General features: G+C 43.2%; 1 protein-coding gene across 1 annotated transcript; it reads right to left on the bottom strand.

The window, feature by feature from the left end:
* Positions 1-1,152: 1,152 nt before the first annotated feature.
* ptges3l (prostaglandin E synthase 3 like) lies at positions 1,153-24,075 on the bottom strand. Its single transcript, XM_033035247.1, has 8 exons — positions 23,805-24,075; positions 20,621-20,734; positions 17,857-17,923; positions 14,149-14,247; positions 10,728-10,814; positions 8,891-8,944; positions 5,518-5,542; positions 1,153-1,599 (listed from the first exon to the last, which is right to left on the bottom strand). The coding sequence occupies exons 1-7, from the start codon at positions 23,825-23,827 to the stop codon at positions 5,537-5,539; spliced, it is 450 nt and encodes a 149-aa protein (XP_032891138.1). The 5' UTR covers positions 23,828-24,075; the 3' UTR covers positions 1,153-1,599; positions 5,518-5,536.

The following is a 24,075-nucleotide window of genomic DNA, read 5'->3' on the forward strand; positions in this document are numbered from 1 at the left end:
CATTGTTTGCACAACTCACCCACGCAAGAGAAATTCACTGTTTCAGAGAATAACGTTGGTGCACATTTTTGAAGACCACAGGTAGAATTCTGCTTTCCAAAATTTGTTCTTCCTCTTTACTTCAACATTCCTGTTATCCAATGCAAGTGCTTCAGTCAATGCTTAGTTTGGGTATTATCTCTTATGCCCAAATAAAGCTTGAAGTCACCACGAATGCCTTAGATTTCAGATAAGCATTTTACCAACAAAACCGGGATTCATCCTGTGATACTGTTTTGTGGTAAAAGGAACTTCAAGTTATAAGAATTAAAATTCCTATTCACTTCAAATTTACAAATGGTGCCAGCGTTTTGCTGGACTACAACACTTCAGCTCTTTAGCCAAGTATGTTTGCTGCCTCTCAGTTTCACAATAAGTAATACTTAATTTAGAACATGCACGTTGCAACAGCCCGAAGAGACCACAAAATGAGATCACTGCTCTTTCATTTTTATTGCGACAATATATCTGGGATTAAAGGCTCGGAGAATCAAAAGATAAAAGCTTTCTGGAAACTGGAAAAATAGACTTTGGGAAATAATACCTATTAAAACGAGGCCATTAAAAATGTAGTAGTTTGCTTGTACAGCATCAGTAATCAATAGGGAACGGGTTAAAATGTGAGAAGTACAATGTTAACTGATATCGTCTAAGCAAGGACATGTACAAGGCAGAATAACAACTAAAATAAGAATACTGAACATAAACCCACATGTTGTAAGATTACATTTTTGAAGCACTAATTCAACTTGAATGACATGTCAGTGGCCAATGGAGACCTAGCCTTAAGCTGAATGATTAGCAGTTAATTATCTAATGCCAGAGGATCAACAGAATACAGCAGGGGAGGGAGACTAGGGAAAGAAAGAAACACTAGTAAAAGACAAGGTAGACAAAAATGCTGGAGAAACTCAGCGGGTGAGGCAGCATCAATGGAGCGAAGGAAATAGGCGACGTTTCGGGTCGAGACCCTTCTTCAGACTTAGTAAAAGACAATAACAATTGTGGAAATTAGACATTAGCATGGGTTAACAGGGACTGTATTGAGTATGGCTGAAACTAAGAACAGATCCAGGTAGACAATCAAATAAAGATGGAAAAAAAAACAGAAAAGATTTTCTCATGATTTTATTTAATTACTATGAATTTGGCAATAATCCTTCGCCACTTCCCAAACTGAAGCAGGTCAATCAAGTTCTAAACGCATCAGCTTTCAGAAATTAGTAGTGTTTCCACAACATTTTGTTTTCGAGGCAGTTGTTTTTGACCAAGTTTTCATCTGTTCCTTTATTAGGCAGTGTACTGCATAATTGGTCACCATCCGAGGCAATGTTAAGGCACATACAGAACACTCTGGAGATTACCATCTACTTTCATAGCTTAAATACAACCTGTGATTTAATTAAAGTAAACATAGACAATCCGCCAATCTGCAGCAGCTGCTATGGTGCAAAGGCATTTTCTAAAAGATTTTTAAAAATTCAATGCAAAATTGGTTTCCCTGACAGGTTTTCCAGTTTCTTTCCGTTTTGTGCTGCTGGCATCATTCCGACCATCAACCTAGAGGTGAGAATAAACAAAAATACTGTTCAGAATTATTTTGTAAATACCCTGTTAAAATTTTCATAAAAGACCATTGTCAGATTCTATTCAGAAATATTGGCAGAACGGAGATGTTTTCAAAATAGGGTAAGCACCAAAAATTTTAACAGTTGATACAGCCAAGCATAACAAGACAATGGTTTGTTTTCCCTCCACTGCTGGGTCATGAAGTGTGTTGGTGAGCTGGTGCATGGATAGGTTACGTTTTTTGAATATAGCGATACTTTATTGGGATGTACCTGTGTGCAGTGAAATTCTTTGTTTTTACATACAATCCTGTAAAATCATACAGTAGACTTCATCTAGGCAAAACACAAAGATGCGGCATGTTTCTGGCAGTGACAAAGTTACAAAAAATGCACCGAACAGTCTATTTCCTAGGTACATAAAAATGCTGGAGAAACTACGCGGGTGCAGCAGCATCTATGGAGCGAAGGAAGTAGGCAACGTTTTGGGCCGAAACCCTTCTTCAGACTGATAGGGGATGGCGGGGAGAAGGAAGGAAAAAGGTGGAGGAGGAGCCCGAAGGCTGAGGGATGGGAGGAGACAGCCCGAGGGCTGAGGAAGGGGAGGAGACAGCAAGGGCTAACAAAATTGGGAGAATTCAATGTTCATGCCCGCAGGATGGAGACTCCCCAAGCGGAATATGAGGTGCTGTTCCTCCAATTTCCGGTGTTGCTCACTCTGGCCATGGAGGAGACCCAGGACAGAGAGGTCGGACGGGGAATGGGAGGGGGAGTTGAAGTGCTGAGCCACCGGGAGGTCAGGTAGGTTCTTGCGGACCGAGCGGAGGTGTTCGGCGAAACGATCGCCCAACTTCCCCTTAGTCTCACCGATGTAGATCAGCTGACATCTAGAGCAGCGGATGCAGTAGATGAGGTTGGAGGAGATACAGGTGAACCTCTGTCGCACCTGGAACGACTGCTTGGGTCCTTGAATGGAGTCGAGGGGGGAGGTAAAGGGACAGGTGTTGCATTTCTTGCGGTTGCAATGGAAGGTGCCCAGGGAGGGGGTGGTACGGGAGGGAAGGGAAGAATTGACGGAGGGAGCGGTCTTTGCGGAAGGCAGACATGGGAGGAGATGGGAAGATGTGGCGAGTGGTGGGGTCACGTTGGAGGTGGCGGAAATGACGGAGGATTATTTGTTGCATGTGACGGCTGGTGGGGTGAAAGGTGAGGACTAGGGGGACTCTGCCCTTGTTGCGAGTGCGGGGATGGGGAGAGAGAGCAGTGTTGCGGGGTATGGAAGTGACCCTGGTGCGAGCGTCATCTATGGTGGCGGAGGGGAACCCCCGTTCCCTGAAGAATGAGGACATTTCAGATGCCCTGGTGTGGAACGCATCATGCTGGGAGCAGATGCGGCGTAGGCGGAGGAATTGGGAGTAGGGGATGGAGTCCTTACAGGAAGCTGGGTGTAGCCACGAACCAGGCCTGTCGCTGCACGTGGTGAATGGCTAATGATTAGTGGGAGAGTCGGGAACTAGAGGTCATGACCTCGGAATTAACGGATGTTCTTTTAGGAAGGAGATGAGGAGAAATGTCTTTGGTTAGAGGGTGGTGAATCTGTGGAACTCTTGGCCACAGAAGACTGTGAAAGACAAGTCAGTAGACATTTTTAAGGCAGAGATAGATAGATTCTTGATTAGTACAGGTGTCAGAGGTTATGGGGAGAAGGCAGGAGAATGGGGTTAGGAGTGAGAGATAGATCAGTCATGATTGAATGGCGGATTAGACTTGATGGGCCGAATGGCCTAATTCTACTCCTGTTCCTTATGATTTTATGAACAGCTAGTTCCAAATGTGACTCTGCCTCCTTCAGGAGCTGTCACAGTCACACTGATTATAGTCTGTTTTGATGGACTTCATGTCGTTTTTATTGGATTATTTAATACACGTTTGTACTTTAAACCCTTCACCAGACACGGGTCACCAGTGCCTGGGCACCTTCCAAACCTGCAACATGCAAATTAACATTCCTTCACAATGTGCAGGGAGGAACTGCAGATGCTGGTTTAAACCGAAGACAGACACCAAAATCTGGAACAGCTCAGCAGGTCAGGCAGCATCGCTGGAGAAAAGGAATGGGTGATGTTTCGGGTCAGGCCTGAAGAAGGGTCTCGACCCGAAACGTCATCTATTCCTTTTCTCCAGAAATACTGCCTGACCCGCTGAGTTACTCCAGCACTTTGTGTCTGTCATTCTTTCACAATAGTTTCTCTAAACTTATGGTCTGTACAACAATTAGTTTTTGAATTTCAGATATACACATTGTTGCATCTTCTCAATGGAATAAATAAGCACTTAATTCACAATATGACTCATGCATCAGTTTGAATAGAAACTTCTGCAATAACCTAAGATAATATTAACCAGCTCCCATTTACATGTGGGCTTACTTTACAATTCAAAGTCCCAGTTTTTCATCTTCCTGTTAAATAAAAAATCCTCCCACTCAGTAAGAGATTTATTGGTTTGAATGAATCAAGAGTGTTTTAACAACACCTGTTATCATTTAACACATGCTGTCAGTATATTCTGTGAAGCGTGCGTGCAAATAAATTTCAGTAAACTTTCTGTCTGCAAACCTTCATTCAAAATTCAACTTTAAAAATCGTTGAACTAAACTATAAAATTGTTTTGTAAAACATCATAATTGCTTCAGCAGTCAATTACAACAGCAGTTTCAACTTCAAGACTTTAAGAAATGTGTTGTCTGTTATGAGTTATAATATAATTAAGGCTGCTTTCTGGACTAAGGACAAAATGCACAAAAGCTGGCATTTGCTGGTCTGCTCTTTTTGTTTGATTATTGCATTCAGATTCAGATTCAGAAAACTTTATTGTCTGTCGTAACAGAAAATCTTCTTACCATTAACATCACAAAAGTTCTATCAACCTTTCTCTTTGCCATTCAATCCTCATCATTCATGAGCTACAGGGGCACAGACATTGCAGAGGTGATGAAAAGAGAGGTGGGCACCTCCAAGCCAACACCACGGCTCCTCCAGCCTCTCTGTGCAACAAAGTAAGCTGAAACACACAAGAACCCTGGACCCCGACTCCAGCTGCCAACGTGACCCACACGTGATCCTGAACCTTTGTGTTCTCAACCACCAACCCTGCCACAAACCAACCACACACCGTGGAACTTGCTCCCTGCACATCTGGCCCACACTCTCAACTTGATCTTTCACTGCTTGCCAACACATATCAAATACAGTCTCTCTCTCATAGCAAACAGGATCACCAGCTACCACAGGGCAGAGCTGTAGAGATCTTACATTACAATTACATTTACCAATGCTCTTGAGTCATGCTCTCAAGTACATACATGACGACTTGATGAGTATTTAGTGAGGCTGCATTTGGAGTATTGTGTTCACTTTCGGTCCACCTGCCAAGGAAAGGTGTTGGTAAGCTAAAAAGAGGGCAGAGAAGATTTAGGAGGATGTCTTCCGGACTTGAGGGCCTGAGCTATAGGGAGAGTTTGGGCAAGCTAGGACTATTCCTTGGAGTGCAGGGAGATGTGGGGTGATCTTATAGAGGAGTATAAGATCATGAGAGGAATAGATTAGGGAGGTGCAGTCATTTACCCAGGATCAAGAACCAGAGGACAGGTTTAAGGTAAGAGGGAAAGATTTAATAGGAACCGGAGCAGCAACATTTTCAAAGAGGCTGGTGGGCACATGGAACAACAGCTAGTGGGGCTAATTGAGGCAGCATGGGCAGGTTGTGCCTAAGGGCCTGTTTCCATGCTATATGTCTCTGTGACTTAATGCACCTGCTCATGTGGTACCATAATTACATTCTTATATCAGAGGTACTGCATCAAAACCGTTGTCATTCACACTCCAAGACTACTTTTTCATAAACACACCTTCAACACCATCCAGAGGTTAATCCTAGAAGGAGAGAAAACGGTTAAAGTTGGTGTAACAAAACAGACAATGTTTAGCAGGCAAATTAACATCAAAATATACAGTAACTTCTCGATTTACGAAACAGATATGTTATTGGAAAATGTTTGATCAAGCAGACTTCTGTGAATTGAAAAACCCTGGTTGGAATGCATCGTGAATATATTTGTACAGGGCATTCCAGTGTGCAATGAGTCGGTGAAAAATCACTTCATTCATTAAAAATTTCTACGAGTCAAAGACATTATTGAAAAATTCACGAATCTGGGAAATATCGCAACTTCCTGGAAGGTATTTTAAGTTTTTCCACCCCCAACCCAATGGAAATTGGCAACGGGAAACGCAGTTAAGGTGGAGCAGGTGCAGTGCTTTCTTATCCAGAATTGGATGTGATTTGAGAGTATCCATTTTTTGAGAAAATCTCTATGTCTGACAGCAGCCTTATGCTTTTATGATTTTTTTTTTTAAACCAAAATAAACTTTATTCAAAATGAAAGATATATACAAAACAAGATACGTGCAAAAACTCTTCATATATTCTCAGTGTCTATACATTCAATAGTGTCGTACTCAGTAGTGTTTGCACCTATCTTTCACCAAATTATCCTTGCCACTCATGTGCCTCCCTGGGGTGATATCCCTTCCTTTATTGAGGGATGGCCCCACCAGATTCTGACCCTCAATGTCCAGCAACAGAAGTACCCTAGACTGTTGATGGTTTAATGTTAAAACACAAAGTATTTACACCAGGATAAGCGTTCAATTTGTCAACACTGTTCTCCAAGCAGGTAGCAGATACTCAGTCAGCAGTGACTTACTCAAACTGCCAGAGACACCTTTAAGTTCAGAAATGTCTATCAGGCACCAAAGCCAAGGCATCAAATTATATCAAAACTTCAAAGGTATCTAGACCTTTGTCCATCACTAATGCACTTTAACATGCCAGCTGCTTACTACCAAGTATTAATATTTTAATATAAAAAACTCAAACCATTCAGTTTTTCTGATGTAGAACAAGGAACTGCAGATGCTGGTTTAATAATAAGGCCACAAAGTGCTGGAGTAACTCAGCGGGTCAGGCAACATCTCTGGAGAACAGGGATAGGTGAGTGGCCAGTGCTGATTACTTGGATAAGACATGGGTATGTAGCCCACAAGGCTTTAATGAACATCCATCTTCCAATATTATCTGGTTGCATTTATATGAACAAAAACAAGTTGCAGTGATAATTGGAGAACAATTGTTGAAACGCATCATAGATACTTAGAAAATAGGTGCAGAAATCAGCCATTCGGCCCTTCGAGCCAGCACTGCCATTCAATGTGATCTTGGCTGATTATCCACAATCAGTACCCCGTTCCTGCCATCTCCCCATATCCCGTGATTCCGCTAGCCCTAAGAGCTCTATCTAACTCTCTTTTGAGTGCATCCAGTAAATCGGCCTCCACTGCCTGAGGCAGAGAATTCCACAAATTCACAACTCTCTGGGTGAGTGGCAAACATGGCAAATCTCCAGCAGAGAGTCCAAAGTAAATATCGTATAATTAACAGAGGACAACATAGCAGCTAGACTTTCCAAATGGTCAGACATTTGCCCGACAACACATCAATTTCAATTCAATTCAATTTATTGTCATTTGGACCCCTTGAGGTCCAAACGAAATGCCGTTTCTGCAGCCATACATTACAAACAAATAGACCCAAAACACAACATAATTTACATAAACATCCATCACATTGCTGTGATGGAAGGCCAAAAAAACTTCTCTCTCCACTGCACTCTCCCCCCCCGATGTCAGAGTCAAAGTCAAAGTCAAAGCCCCCGGCGGGCGATGGCGATTGTCCCGTGGCCATTAAAGCCACGCCGGGTGATGCAAGGTCGCACACCGGGTCTTGGTGTTAGAGCCCCCGGCGTGCGCTCGCAGAGACCCACTGCCATTCCAAGCCGCGCGGGGCGGTGCTGTAAGGCCCCGCTCCAGGAGCTCTTCAACCCCGCAACTCGGGCGGGAGAAGTCGCCGCTGCGGAAGCCCCGAAAAGCGGTCTCCCTCCAGGGACCCGCGGGCTCCCGGTGCCGTCCGCCAAACCCGCAGTTGCAGCCACCGAATCTCCGGGGGTCGGGTCGCAGCAGCGTCCACCACAGCTCCACCCGCTCTGGACTCGGCCAGCTCCACGACGGTGAGGTGAGTAGTCGGCACCAGAGCCCCCGGTCTTCCTGTTGGAGGCCGCTCCTCGTTGCAGCCCCAACGACAACGGAGACCCGACAAAGAAAAGGTCGGGTCTCCCGTGCAGGGAGAGATTTAAAAGTTACCCCCAACCCCCCCACACCACCCCCACCCCCCCACACACGTACCCCAACAAAAATAACAAAAACTACATAAAAACATAGACATAAAATAATAAAAACGCAGATGGACTGCAGAGGCCGCTGCAGACGAGAGTCGCGCCGCCTACCAGTGGGTGGCAAATCAATTCATCTCCCAGTTATCACGGGCAGACCATTCTTGGGGATTTGTTGGGCACTGCAGCAAGATCTACCTAACGATAGGTTCCTTACTCGTTCTCTCTCTCTCTTCCCATAAAAGTAATTAAAGATTTAGTTGGAAATGATGCACAAGAGATTCATCAGGACATTACCGGATAGACTGCGACTTTATTTCTTCGGCACGTAGGAGAATGAGGAGTCACCTTATTAATGTACACAAGATGATGAGGGACATGGATAAACTGAACGCTCCCAGTTTTTTTTTCCCCAGGGAAGAGGATTTAAGACGAGTTTAAAGTGAGAGGGGAGAAATTTAAGTGACCTCGGGGGCAAATTTTATCACTCTGATGGGAATCTGTACATGGAATAAGCTGTCAAGGAAGATATGGAAGAGGATACAATTTTCAAAAATTGTACATATATGTGGATAGGAAGGCTTCAAAGACTAGCCCAATATGCAGCATTGACAAGATGGGCCGAAGAGCCTGTTTCCATCCTGTACAACTCTATTTTACTTCTTTAGTTGAGAATCTCACTGGGTGAGATTAAATTTTCCACTTCCTACACTAGAGGTGGATGTGTGTATACTCATGGAGACACAAGGCACTGTAGACATTGGATTCTTGAGCAAAACCCCAGCAGGTCAGGCAGCCTCTGTGGAGGTATATTCATTCCTGTGCAATGTCCCTCCTGCATTGCCTGTGCCCCAGGTGATCTTTCCATTGGAAAAGGAAACCTGCCCTTTGCTTCCACTGTTGACAATGCATATACAGAGGCTTTGTACTCCTTGCTGGACTTTGTCTACCAAATTAATCTACAAGTTAAAATGAACTATGGTTGAATATTTACGTCAAGATCATCCATTGTAGGAGGCTCCACAGTGCCTTTTATTTCTTTCATCATCTGAAAAATAAAAGTTTAAGCTGAGAAAGAACAATGTAATAGCCCAAAACATAACCTTTTGAAATCAAAAATGTTTCCCCACGAAAAGTGCCATCAATAAATACATTTATAAATAATTTGGTAAAATTATATCATCTAATAAAATATAATTATATCCTGGAACTGTAGATACAAATCTCACTTGTCTGGTGGTTGGGTTGGACTATGTAATGCAGTAAAACTGATAATGCAAGGTAAAAGAATGGAAAATTGCAGAATGTGAAGTCTAATTTATCCACCAGTTTGATGTGCAGACATCGGGAGAATGCTGGCATACACAGGGGCCTCCAGTTGCTGCAATGCATAGCTGGATACCACCTCTGCAATTTCGAAGTGATGCAGGCTCGAAGGGCCAAATGGCTTCCTCCTGTGCCTATTTTCTATGTTTTATTAATAGCCAGTCAAGGACTAGTGAGGCCTGCTTTTGGATATCTTGAAGGGAAGCTGCTCTTCCTGAACCAGTATCAGGAACACTCCTCGAGTAAGCTTAGGTCTCTCATGGTACACAAAAATGCTGGAGAAACTCAGCGGGTGCAGCAGCATCTATGGAGCGAAGGAGATAGGCAACGCTTCGGGCCGAAACCCTTCTTCAGACGGGTTTCGGCCCGAAATGTTTCGGCCTAAAACTCCAGCTTTTTGTGTCCAAGTGGTAGACTACCTGCCTTCAGCACTAATTTAGTTTAGAACAGCACACAAACTGATTCACAACAAGGCTGAGGAAGGGATGACACAAGTTAATGCACTAACCTCACAGCCCTGTACGTTTGCATTATTACTATTTAACAGGCTGTAATATGCATTGGAGCGAGAGCAATGATTTCTTTAGTACAAACAAAAGCTGAAAACTCTTGCAATCATTGAACCTTACAGTATAGATGGAGTTAAAGTATGTTGCCATGTTGTCACATGCTAAACACAAAATGATGAAGCAACACATATGATAATTGTAGACAAATAATCAGAAGGGGAATTAAAGATTTAACTGCAAAGTGTGAAGAAAAGCTAGTTTGATTTTAATGCCATGGAAAATAAGCAATTGGTGAACTGATTGTTTTAACACCGAACAAGATCAGGGGAGACAAGGAAAGAGGCTCCAGAGAGTTTAATTCTTTGTTTTCGATAAGGAATTCCAGCATACTTTTTTTTAAATAGCTAGCTTATAATAGGGAAAAGTGTGTGTTGGTATTTCTGGCAATATGCTGCATGATTGGAAATGTTTGCAGGTGACAGGTGGGGACACTGGGAATGGATGTTTAGGAACCAATCACCAAAGTTATAATCAATATGATTAGTTTATGGTGGATGCGGGAGTTACCAGAGCATGAAAGGAAATACAGTTAGCGAGCATCACGCTTACACAAGTAGACAACCTTAAATTATACAGGATCATGTAAAGCAGTGCTTATCTTGTGACGATATGCAGCGGTATAACATACTGGCACATCTAACCTGCCACACATGTTTATTACTCATGTTTAGCTAATGGATAACATAGCTTAATGAGTAAGAACATTTATTTGTTTAGATTCAGAGTTTCGCTTATATTACAAGTTAATGCTTCCCAAATGTTGGGTATATTAATGGAAATATATTGATTGTAGCTTAATGTTTAATGTATATGCATATCAACACCTTTTTTGTGTACAAAAAAAGCTCTGGTGTAAATCAGTCTGTTTTATTTTGCACCAGAGAGGAGTTGAAAGGTTCATTAACATCAGCCAAAAGTGACAGAGGTTCAACTTGCATTTGCATATTGCTCCATGAAGATCATCTGTTCATCATCATCGTGCCAATCTCGCCAATTATCAAAGTCCACAACTAACCAGGCGTGCTGTAGCAACAAACAAACAGGAGTTTAAACGATCTGCCAGCCCATTCTGTATCCACTGGAAAAACAGGTAATCCAGCTCACGAGCTTCCACTTTACCTTTGGGACATTATACCCTCCATAATGTTAGGGACAAAGACCCATCATTTATTTATTTGCCTCTGTACTCCACAAATTGAGATATGTAATAGAAAAAAAATCACATTGTCAGATTTTATTAAAGGCCATTTTTATACATTTTGGTTTCACCATGTAGAAATTACAGCAGTGCTTATACATAGTCCCCGATTTCAGGGCACCATAATGTTTGGGACACACGGCTTCACAGGCATTTGTAATTGCTTAGGTGTGTTTAATTGCTCTCAGCACCTAGTCTTTTCTCCAGTCTTTCTATCACCTTTGGAAACTTTTATTGCTGTTTATCAACATGGGGACCAAAGTTGTGCCAATGAAAGTCAAAGAAGCCATTATGAGACTGAGAAACAAACTGTTAGAGACATTAGCCAAACCATAGGCTTACCAAAATCAACTGTTTGGAACATCATTAACAAGAAAGAGAACACTGGTGAGCTTACTAATCGCAAAGGGACCGGCAGGCCAAGGAAGACCGCCACAGTTGATGACAGAAGAATTATCTCTATAATAAAGTAAAACCCCCAAACACCTGTCCGACAGATCAGAAACACTCTTAAGGAATCAGATGTGTATTTCTCAATGACCACTGTCCGCAGAAAACTTCATGAACAGAAATACAGAGACTACACTGCAAGATGCAAACCACTGTTTAGCCGGAAAAAGAGGATGGCCGGGTTACAGTTTGCCAAGAAGCACTTAAAAGAGCAACCACAGTTCTGGAAAAAGGACATGGACAGATGAGACGAAGATTAACTTATATCAGAGTGATGGCAAGGGCAAAGTATGGAGGAGAGAAGGAGCTGCCCAAGATCCAAAGCATACCACCTCATCTGTGAAACACGGTGGTGGGGGTATTATGGCCTGGGCATGTACGGCTGCTGAAGGAACTGGCTCACTTATCGTCATTGATACTTTAGTTTAGTGACTGCTGATGGTAGTAGCATAATGAATTCTGAAGTGTATAGACACATCCTATCTGCTCAAGTTCAAACAAATGCCTCAAAACTCATTGGCCGGCGGTTCATTCTACATTCTACAGCAAGACAATGATCCCAAACATACTGCTAAAGCAACAAAGGAGTTTTTCAAAGCTAAAAAACTGTCAATTCTTGAGTGGCCAAGTCAATCACCCGATCTGCACCAATTGAGCATGCCTTTTATATGCTGAAGAGAAAAATGAAGGGGACTAGCCCCCAAAACAAGCATAAGCTAAAGATGGCTGCAATACAGACCTGGCAGAGCATCACCAGAGAAGACACCCAGCAACTGGTGATGTCCATGAATCGCAGACATCAAGCAGTCATTGCATGCAAAGGATATGCAACAAAATACTAAACATAACTACTTTCATTTACATGACATTGCTGTGCCCCAACATTATGGTGCCCTGAAATGGGGGGACTATGTATAAACACTGCTGTAATTTCAGCAATGTGAAACCCAAAATGTATAAGATTGGCCCATAAATTCTGACAATGTGCACTTTAACCACATGAGATTTTACAAACCTGAAATTATGGAGTACAAAGGCAAATAAATAAATGATGGGTCTTTGTCCCAAACATTGTGGAGGGCACTGCATACACAAATATAGCTCAATTACAAAAACAAATTACCAGTTGATCACCAGCCATGTAAATAGTTCATGTTTCCAACTGGTGTTCCTGGGCTGGGCAGTCTGATACGCACCAGTGTTGCTCTGACCACACTAGAATCCCGTTACCACCATCAGGATAGCACATTTAAGGGTGGCATAGGGCGCAGCATTAGAGTTACTGCCTTAGCATGCCAGAGACCTGGGTTCGATCCTGACGACAGGGTGCTGTCCGCACGGAGTTTGTATGTTCTCCCCATGATTTGCGTGGGATCTCTGATTTCCACCCACACTCCAAAGGGGTACAGGTTTATAGGTTAATTAGCTTGGAACAATTTTAAATTGTGCGTAGGATAGCGTAAGCGTGTGGGGATCGCTGGTCAGTGCGGACTCAATGGGCCGAAGGGTCTTTTTCCGCGCTGTATCTCTAAACCAAACTAAACTAAATCAGGAAGAAGGTTCATGCACCTGAAAACTGTGACTACTAGGTTCAAGAACAGCTTCTTCCCATCAACCATCAGGCTTTTGAAGACTGCACAACACTAACCCCAGCAACTATGATATTCTATTGGCTGTCTTTAATTGCACGAAGGATATCAGTTTTTACAATAGTATTATGGTTATTAATTTATCGCATTTTTTGAAATTATTATATATTATCTGTGCATCTTACGTTTACAGGCCTGTTAAACTGCTGCAAGTAAGAATTTCATATTCTGTTGTTGGTTCATGTGACAATTAAACACTCTCCCTTGACTTAAAATGTGTTCTTCCCACCATGGCATAAGTAGATCTGTTATATTAACATTGAGCTAAGATGCACCATATCACTTACAATAACCATTAAAAACGCACAAAAAAGAGAGCAGCCAAGAAATTCTAATGGGCAAGGATTAGCCACTAGAATGACACAGTGCTGGGGACTTGCTGTATTTTCTGTACTACCAGAGGGAGCGGTTTCGACAAAAGTGCAGCAAATTAAGTTTGGGCGGCACGGTGGCACAACGGTAGAGTTGATGCCCTACAGCACTAGGGACCTGGGTTCAATCCTAACTATGGATGCTGTCTGTGCAGAGTTTGTACGTTCTCCCCGTGACCGGCATAGGTTTCTCCAGGCGCTCCAGTTTCCTTCCACACTCCAAAGACATACAGGTTTGTAGGTTAATTGGCTTGGCAAAACTGTAAATTGTCTGTAGTGTGTGTAGGATAGTGTTAGTGTGTGGGGACGCTGGTCGGCATGGACTCACTGGATCGAAGGGTCTGTTTCCGCGCTTTATCTCTAAACTAAACTAAAGTGAATCTCCAGTAAGTGCATTACGTGCAAACCTTTGGGAGGTCAGCGGACTTCAAAGCACCTTCTAAAATGATGGTTCTCAATGGAAACCATTGTGTGAACATTCAAAGCACCTTTTGCTTGGCATTGCAGTTTGGGTCTGGTAGAAGGCAACAGGCAGGCATCTCTGGCTAATGATGACCAATGTTGCCATCGGTCAAGGTTCACCAAAGACACCGCAATACCCTCAAACAATCTTCCATAGCGTTTAAATGACACCTCTAAAATGTCTCGCTCTTTATCAATTCTCCCACTTTATAATCCAGCTACATTACCTTGTTTTTTTCTTTTGTCAACCTTGGCCAATCTTTTTTACCTTCGACTTTCCTCATGAAGAGAGTAATGGACCTGTCTGAGCGTTTGTGCCTCGAATCCTGTCGGTTGAAGAAATAACAAATAATGACGAAAGGAAAAGTGGGTGTCCGAATTCCTAATATAACTAATAATATACTGTATTATTGCAAATTACGCACCGTTTAATGATGATATGATATGCTATCCTTTTTCCTAAGCAGGAAAAATATTATTAAAAAATAATATTTAGTTTTGATATTTTGGGGGCCAGGCGCAAGACCAGCTTGATTAACAGTTTTTTAAACCAAGGGTCCACATATTAAAGAAAATTACTCTTCAAAGTGCTCAGCATGACCCACCAACATTGGTTGCTCCTCCATTCAATTTAGGTGGCGCTGCGGTAGAGTGCCTTACAGTGCCAGAGACCCGGGTTCGATCCTGACTACGGCTGTTTGTCTGTACGGAGTTTGTATGTTCTCCCGTGACCTGCGTGGGTTTTCACCAAGATCTTCGGTTTTGTCCCACGCTCCAAAGACGTGCAGGTTTGTGGGTTAATTGGCTTTGTATAAATGTAAATTGTCCCGAGTGTGTGTAGGACAGTGTTAGTGTGCGGGGATTGCTGGTTGGTGCAGACTCGGTGGGCCGAAGGGCTCGTTTCAGCGCTGTATCTCGAAACTAAAATCTGAACATAAACGTCAAGAGTAACCGGACAACATCATCAGCAGTGACCCTTGTGCAAGCCCAAGGAAGGAGGCCAAGGGGTAATGGGAAGATGGTGGTGGGCGGCTCTTGCAAAACTAGATCACTAGTACTTCCCCTTCGGACCTTTAGAGAATTATTGGGGATCATGGCCATGGTGTGCTTGTTGCTGATTGATTTCTCCATGGAGTATTTCAACTGGTATTATTCTCTTCTTACATTACTGCCCTGGATACAAGCTTGGAGGCACCACTGGTTCAGCAAAGGGACCAACCTGTTGTTCTTTGGTTCGAGTGTACTCATGTATGTTATGATTTACTTGGATAGTAAGCAATAGTTTTTCCACTCTTATCGAGATACATATGACAATAATAAACCAATACTGGTAACATCCGGGCAAATTGGGCCCAGGTACTGAACTGCAAATATCCCCTCAATATTTCAACTAATCTTTAAGGTACAAAATAAAGTCCTTCCCAAATTAACAATGGAGAACATCATCATCATTTCCAGTTAACACCAGGTTGTTCATGGCTGAGCTTATCTGTACAGGCAACTCTCAGTAACAAACAGATTCAGTTTTACAGATATCCATAAGCCGATTAGGGCGATAAATCAGAAATTACACAAACATCAATCTATATGGTAACCGTACTGCCACAGTATCGTAATGAATGTGGTAAAAAAGCACACAGGACTGATAATAGAGAATAATTACTAAAAGTGAGAGAGAGCAAACTAGTTCTGCCTTTCGTAGGAACTTTGTTCGTGTGTAGGGATGTCCATCAGCTGGGCGTCTGTAAGCGGAGGACAAATGACGTGAACTTGAGGGAGTGGAGGTAAAACTGGTTTCAGGGAAAGGGTGGAGTTGAGACAGAGCGTGGTTACTGTAGGGCCTGGAGGCTTTCAAACTGTTGAGCAAGGGATATCTAGTTAAATCAGGAGAGGAATCCCAGGCAGTTGGAAAATAGAGAGATAGTGGCTAAAAGAATCACAGAGAAACAGGACAAAGGGAAGGAAGTCTTTCGTCAGCAGACTGAAGAGGGATTGAAGGGGCAGAGATGTTCACAGTGACAGTGACTTGTATTGTTAGAGGAGGTAAATTTGATGGGGGGCTATTAGAAATGGGCAGGTGCTGGAAGATGTAGCAGTGGGCTTGAACAGGAGTAGAAAAATGCAAGCAAGGAGAAACATACAGGAATACAATAGTTAAAATTTGAAGGAATCACATTTTTGTTTGCACCACGGACCTTGGTATAATTGTTACCTAATATTACTGTTATTAAATTATTGCATTATTGATCAGTATTATTCTGTGTGTTATTGCATTTACAGGCCAATTAAGCTGCAGCAAGTAAGAATTTCACTGTTCCGTTGCCAGTACGTGTGAAAATAAAATCTCTGACCAGAGCCTCAGAATAAAAGGACATACCTTTAGAAATGAGATGCAGAGGAATTTCTTTATAGACAATAGGTGCAGGAGTAGGCCATTCGGCCCTTCGAGACAGCACCACCATTTAATGTGATCATGGCTGATCATATACAATCAGTACCCTGTTCCTGCCTTCTCCCCATATCCTCTGACTCTGCTATTTAGGTGGTGAATCTGTGGAATTTATTGACACACGGGTGGAAGATTGCAACCTTCATGTGGTGTGCCCTGTTTCGACGACTGCAACCAACCCGGCGTGCACAATCAAATAAGATCAAATAGAACAAGTTGTCCAAAACTTTAGGCTGTGCATGCCATACGCAAGAAGCAGAAGAAGAATTGACACAGAAGGCTGTGGAGGCTAAGTCAATCGACATTTTTAAGGTAAAGATTGACATATTCTACTTTAGCACGGGTGTCAGGGTTATGGGGAGAAGGCAGGAGAATAATGTTGAGAGGGAAAGATAAATCAGCCATGATTGAATAGTGAGTTAGACTTAGAGTTATAGATTGATACAATGTGGAAACAGGCCCACACTGGCCAACATGTCCCAGCTACACCAGTCCCACCTGCCTACACTTGGTCCATATCCCTCCAAACATGTCCTATCCATGTACCTGTCTAACTGTTTCTTAAACATTGGGATAGTCCCAGCCTCAACTACCTCCTCTGGCAGTTTGTTCCATACACCCACCACCCTTTGTGTGAAAAAGTTACCCCTCAGATTCCTTATTAAATCTTTTTCCCTTCAACTTGAGCCTATGTCCTCTGGTCCTCGATTCCCCTACTCTGGGAAAGAGACTTGATGGTCTAATTCTGCTGTTATAACTTATGCGCTTATGACTCGAATGAGAGCAATGGGTATCAGGATGCAGAGAAGGACATGGACTTGTTTGGTGTTGAGGGAAGTTGACTATTTATCTCCTGAGATCAAATGGAAATTAGATCAAAGGTATCAGCTCTCCAGCTGCTCCACTTAAAGATTCCGCACTTCTTCTTCTTCTGTCGTGTGTCTTTTAGACCAGCAACTCCGTTGAGGCGAGCCAGTCCAACGTGTCATCGTCCAGCTCAATCAGACCTCGTTCACCAATCGGTGGCCGGTGTTTGGGGCAACTGGTGACTATGTGCTCCACTGTCTGTGTTGGGTCCCCACACTCGCAGGAGGCGGGTCCACGAGGCCCCACCTCTTCATCGCTACTCCATGGCGTCCGATGCCTGTCCTCAAGCGGTTGAGGGTTGTCCACTGCTTTCAGGGCAGGTCCTGGCCAGGGACGTCCATGGGGTCATCGATGTAATGGTGTAGCACTGATGTAAAGATCCGCACTGTCAAATGACAGTTGATTTATGTAGCTTCGCACTACACCATACAAGGCCTTATGAGACTAGGCCAACAGTATGTTGTCTTTAGCTGATGTTAGATTGTTCTCATTTTAAATATGGAGTAAAATCAATGCATTTATCACCCTGGTACATAATGAAAGCTTCCACTGAATAAATGCCGTGAAACTATCAGCCTATTCCGATAATTTGATGTTTGATCACAACGCACAAACTTACGTTTGGCTCCACTCTGGTGTACAGCTCAATGTTATTGTAGAGTTTGGTATTATCTGCCGTTTTGCAACTGTTGGATAAAATTAAAGAAAATCACAATTACATTGATTCATAATGTCTCAAACATCAGGATGACCACTTGCACTTGCAGGCTCTAGGGTAGAAAGTGGTAGAATGGAGTCTTGATTGGGATGCTTGATAGTCTGGGTGGCACAGTAGCGCAGCGGCAGAGTTGCTGCCTTACAGCACCAATGACCCGCGTATGACCCTGTGTCTGTATGGAGTTTGCTGTCTGTATGGAGTTTGTACGTTCTCCCCGTGACCTGCATGAATTTTCTTGGGGATCTCCGGTTTCCTCCCACATTCCAAGTACGTACAGGTTTGTACGTTAATTGGCTTGGTATAATTGTAAATTGTCCGTAGTACACGTAGGATAGTGTTGGTGTTCGTAGGATGGCTGGTCAGCGCAAACTCGGTGGAACGAAGGGCCTGTTTCCGTGTTGTATCTCTAAACTAAACCTCAATATTCAAAGAGAGTACAATTATTTGTATCCCTATCATGCTGCACAGTCATCAAGTCCTTCAACCCAAATCGTCCATGCCAACTAAGTTGCTCCAACTAAGCTAATCGCATTTGCCCACATTTGACCTATAAACCTTTCCTATCCATTTACCTGTCCAATGTCTTTAAAATAATGTCATTGTACCTGCCTCAACCACCACCGTTGACAGCTTTTTCCATATACCCACCACCTACTGTGTGAAAAAAAGTTGCCTCCAAAAGTTCCTATTGAATGTTTCCCCCCTCAGCTTAAGCCTTTGCCTGATAGTTGTTGATTATCCTTCCCTCAGAAAAAGACTGTGCTTTCAACTTTTCTATTCCCCTCATGGTTTTAAACAACTCTGTGAGATCGCCCCTCAGCCTCCTGCACTCTAAGAAATAAAGTCCTACCCCTTGAGTCTTTGTCAATTTAGGACCTACCAGCCCGTGTTCTTTGTGTTCAGAAGGGAAGTGATGGAGATGGTGAGGTCAAGGAATGGTAGGGAAGTGTCGGAAATCGTCCAGGTGTATTGGAGTGCCGGATGGAAGTTGGTGGTGAAGTGGATGAAGTCAGTCAGTTGTGTGTGGGTGCAGGAGGTGGCACCAAAGCAGTCGTCAATGTAAAAGCCCGTGTTCTTTACTGTTCAGGTGGCCGACGAGCTGGGTTCAAGCTGGACAAAGCAATTGGCTCAGCTCTCTTTCTCTCCCTCTCTTTCTCTCCCTCTCCCTCTCTCTCTCTCTCTTTTTGCATCTCTACATTATTACTGGACATGATTTTGATTAGCATTAGGGGATGTCTCTTAGTGACCAATTCCCAAGTAATCAATTTCCAAGTATTTGACAACATGGTAAGGGATTGCAGGTAATTTGCATTAAAACATCCATGGAAACCTTAAATTGCATTTAGTACATGTAAAACGAGTTAGCTTGCATCATTTATTAATATCTTAATGCAACATGTAATCAATACACAGTGGAACGTTTTAACTGTGGAAAACTTAAGAAAGCTGCAGAATTTAATTGAGACCCTTTTGCCTAAAAGGGTGCAGATTTTTTCAACCATTTCAAGTTAACAAATTTAGGGATGAGCAATAAATATTGGCCTTGCCTGCAAAGTCTATATCCTGAAGAATGAATTAATTCGATTTATTTTTAAATCACATTCAAATTTTCAGGTGAAGTTCCCTGTGTTATCTGTGAATGGGGTGAAACATCTCCTCTAGGCTGACCAAAGGACAGCTGGTGAAGGCTCCATCACCCACCACTGAGCATTTCATTACTTCTTGTAGAGGCAGGCACATCGAGACATTCAATGGCAACTTTTTATCAAATAATATAGAGACATAGTTCAAGAGCTATACAGCACGAAAACAGACCCTTCTGGAGAAGGTCTCGACCCGAAACGTCACCCATTCCTTCTCTCCAAAGATTCTGCCTGTCTCGCTGAGTTACTCCAGCTTTTTGTGCCTACCTTCAGACTACGTTGTCCATGCTTACCAAGTTGGTAAACTGGATTAATTTCACTTGCCTGCATTTGGCCCATATCCCTCGAAACATTTCCTAATCATATATCTGACAATAGACACAAAAAGATGGAGTAACTCAGCGGGACAGGCAGCACCTCTGGAGATAAGGAACGGGTGACGTTTCGGGTCGAGACCCTTCTTCAGACTGAGAGTCTGAGGAAAGGGAGAGGAGAGATATAGACAGTGATGTAGAGAGAGAGAGAACAAGTGAATGAGTTGTCAGAATGAGGCTAAGCGCAAATTGGAGGAACAGCATCGCATATTTCACTTGGGCAGCTTACAGCCCAGTGGTATGAATATTGATTTATCTAACTTCAAGTAGCCCCGGCATTCCCTCTCTCTCCATCCCTCCCCCACCCAAGTCACACCAGCTTCTCGTTTTCACCTAGCAAACAGCTCTGTTCCTTTAACATCGTCACTTTTTTGCATATCTCTCATTCATTTGTTCCAGTGAATGTTCACCTTATCCATGTCCTTCATGATCTTGTATATCTCAATAAGGTCACTCGTCAGAATCATGCACACCAAAGGAAAAAGTCCCAAACTCTCCCCGTAATTCAAGCATGCTAATCCAGGTAATATCCCGGTGAATCTCCTTTCCAACTTAAGGGCATCCTTCACATATCTGTTCACCAGAACAATTTCAAATGATCAATAGCAATGAAATAAATGAGTCAGGATAATTGCAGGTGTTTCTTACCTAAAGATCAGTCTGAATTTTTCAATTACAACATCAACCTCCGTACTATCTTCCACGCAGAACTCAACAAACACATAGTTCTTGCGATCATACCATTGTGTTTTTGCTGGTTGGCTGAAAAAATAAAAACAAATGTGAATCAATCTGCAGTTTGTCTTTTGTTAATTTATTTCAATGTTTGTCTTACGGAAGTAGAACCATAAAGAGGCAAATGTTTCTTTAGATGTTTATAGCTTTGCAGAGAAAGTTAACAATTCTGGGTCTGAAGAAGGGTCTCGACCCGAAATGTCACCCATTGCTTCTCTCCAGAGATGCTGCCTGTCCCGCTGAGTTACTCCAACATTTTGCGTCTATCTTCAGTGTAAACCAGCATCTATCGTTTCTTCCTACACAAGTTAACAATTCATTTGAGGGAGAAATGACTTAGCTGGCTCTGGACTATTATTTTAAATGTGCATTCACTGTACCACCATTTTGATAACTTATTTTAACCTACTGATTCGATTTGTGCCATTGGGCTGCAGATGAATGTCTAAATGCATCTGTTCGTTTCACTTTGAACAATACAAACCTTGTAAATTCCTCAAGTTTCTTTATTTATTTTCTTCCTATTCGTTTTCTCTGCTACATTCGTCACTGCTGTGGGACTAGCGGCATTCTCTTACTGTATTTAGTGACCAAGTACGGCGACAAGGAGCCTGAGATTAACTGAAAACATCAGCACTCAAGAGTAAAATACTCCACTGGCATCATACCTTAACAAAAAATAAATGCTTTAAGGGCCTGTCCCACGAGCATGCGACTCCATGCGGCAAGCACGTCCTAACGTGGTCGCTTGAGCCGTACGGCCTCGCGGGGCCGGTCCCACTTCGATCGCCGGAGCCGTATGGAGTTGTGCGGAGCTGGTCCCGACATCGCGCGGGGCTCCGAAAAACTGACCGTGTTCAAAAATTCTGCGCGGCAACGGCCTGCCGGCCCGCAGCCGCCTCAACGGCGTACGCACCGCCTCGACGCCATACGTCACGCGCGAACTTCCCGCGGACTTCATGTCACTCACTCGACCTCCGCACGGCCCCCGCTTCTGGTTTGGTTGCGCTTGCCGCATGCAGTCGCATGCTCGTGGGACAGGCCCTTTAGTTTAGTTGTGCTTAGTTTATTGTTATGTGTACCGAGATACAGTGAAAAGGTTTTGTTGCGTGCTAACCAGTCAGCGGAAAGACAATACATGATTACAATCGAGTCATTGTAATCATGTATTACTCTCAATTCTCAGCCTCCTGATTTGGATACTGACCTTTCATCAATTGGGTTAACCCTGGAACTCCCTGTCCAATTGTTCTATGGAAGCACCTTCACCAGGAGGGGCTCCTGCTCCTCACCACTTTGCAAGACCATCTGGGGGATGGACACTGGACTTGCTAACAACTTCCACATTACAAATAACAAACTTACAGCATAGAATCTTACAAACTAATTCTGGAACTCCTGGTATCCACATGATGATCACATGGGAATCTTCTAGCACCAGAATGGGGACCATATATGTGCATATCTCTGAAGATCTGTCCTGGGCCCAGCACATTGACGTAATCACAAAGAAAGCATTTATGGTAGTTACATCTCGCAGGCTTGATCTGATATATCTGAGGACGCTGTGGGAAGCACGAGAGGAAATTACAGGAGCCCGACCCGAGATATAGAAAGCATCATTAAATGCCAGTGAAGTGCCAGATAAATGGAGGCTGTCTAGTGTTGTGCTTGGAATGAGCTACAAGGAAAAGCCTGGGAACTATAGCTTATGGAGCCTGTCATTTCTAGTGGGTAAGTTACTCAAGAAAATTCTGAGGGACAAGATAGATATGCATTTGGATAGACAGGGGCTGATTAGGGATAGTTTTGAATGTAGGAGATTGTGGCTTAGGAATTGGATTGAATTTTTTTGAAGAAGTAACCAAAAAGGTTGATGAGGGCAAGGCTGTAGACTTTCATAGGTCCATGATGTATGACTCTAATGCCTCTACTTCCTTGAAAGTCTGAGATTTGGTATATTGAAGAATACTCTATAAAACTTCTACTGACTTCATACTGACTGGTTGCATCACGGCCTGGTTTGGCAACTCGAACTCGAACAAAAGGAGACTGCAGAAAGTGATAGATATTGCCTTGGCCATCACAGGTACTGACCTCCCCACTATCGAAGGGAGCTTCAGAAGGCACTAGCTCAAAAAAAAGTAATCAAAGACCAAAACCACACTTTCATCTTATCATTGCGAAGAAGGTACAGGAGCCTGAAAACCGTGGGCACCAGGTTCAAGAACAGCTTCCTCCCAGCAACTATCAGGCTCTCGAACACTACATAACACTAATCTCAGCAACCCTGATCTTCTATGGACGGTATCTTTGGTTACACTACTGACTTTGTTTTTGCGCTATTATGGTTACCCAGTATTAGTTGTTAATTAATTGTATTATTAGTTATCATACATTTAGCTGTGTGTCACTGCGTTCACAGGCCTGTTATGCTGCAGCAAGTCAAGGGCCTGTCCCATTGTACGAGCTAATTCAAAAGTTTCCCCTGATTCGAACTCGGAGAATTACTGTAATAGCCGCTCGTAGGTACTCGGGGCTCTCGTGGACATTTTTCAACATGTTGAAAAGTCTTCACGAGTCTTCACGAGCTTACCGCGTTTCCCGAGTACCTGCCGCTAGCGTTACGAGCCTCTAAGAGACGTCCCGAGCTCCGACGTACCCGCTACGTACATTCTACGTGCTTACCACGAGTTTGATTTTTTTTCTAAACTCGGGAGAGCTCTTGAATTACCTCGTACAGTGGGACAGGCCCTTTAGTTCCTATGTTCCATTGCAGGCACGTCTGACAATTAAACACTCTTGACTTTTAAAGTGCGTAGGAAGGAACTACAGATGCTGGTTTACACCGAATCCAGAGATGCTGAGTCACTCCAGCATTTTGTGATAGCTTGACTTTTAAAGCCTACAAACCCCAGCAGATTCCCTTCCCCCACCCCTTACCCACTCTTCATTAGCACTTCCAGTAGATTGGATTAGTAACTGTGCTGAACATTTGGGTAATTAAACCATTCTTAGTGAAACAAATCCCACTTGCTTTTTGCTGGTTGATTAGATGTCGGCAAGTCTGGGACACCCTCTTCACACCGTCACCTACCTGGGGTTGTCTTCTTCACACATAGTCACCTCACCCAGATTCCCACCAAAAAAATGTACAAAAAAAAACAGAGGGGGGGAAGAAAATGAAAAGAAAAAACAAACTGAAAGTTTCAGTCGTGGATTGGATGGTTGGAAATGTCTTTGCTCGCAGCTTGAAAGGCAGCAGTAGCAGCTGCTATTTTTAGCTGGCCCTTCCCTGCAGGGATGTTGCTGTTTTAGACCCTGCGCCTTGCAGAGCGCTCCCTGCACTCCACTGCCCCTCCTCCGCC

The sequence above is a fragment of the Amblyraja radiata genome, chromosome 16 (genome assembly GCF_010909765.2).
Source record: "Amblyraja radiata isolate CabotCenter1 chromosome 16, sAmbRad1.1.pri, whole genome shotgun sequence".
NCBI classification, from domain to species: Eukaryota; Metazoa; Chordata; class Chondrichthyes; order Rajiformes; family Rajidae; genus Amblyraja; species Amblyraja radiata.

Bases quoted from the DNA above. Each gene is read 5' to 3' on its own strand.
- ptges3l (XM_033035247.1), bottom strand. From the start codon at position 23,827: ATGTGTGAAGAAGACAACCCCAG. The intron at 17,924-20,620 runs GTAAGAAACACC...TTTATCCAACAG, and splicing joins AAATTCAGACTGATCTTTAG to TTGCAAAACGGCAGATAATA. The intron at 8,945-10,727 runs GCAAGTTGAACC...TTTATTTTTCAG, and splicing joins TCATGGAGCAATATGCAAAT to ATGATGAAAGAAATAAAAGG.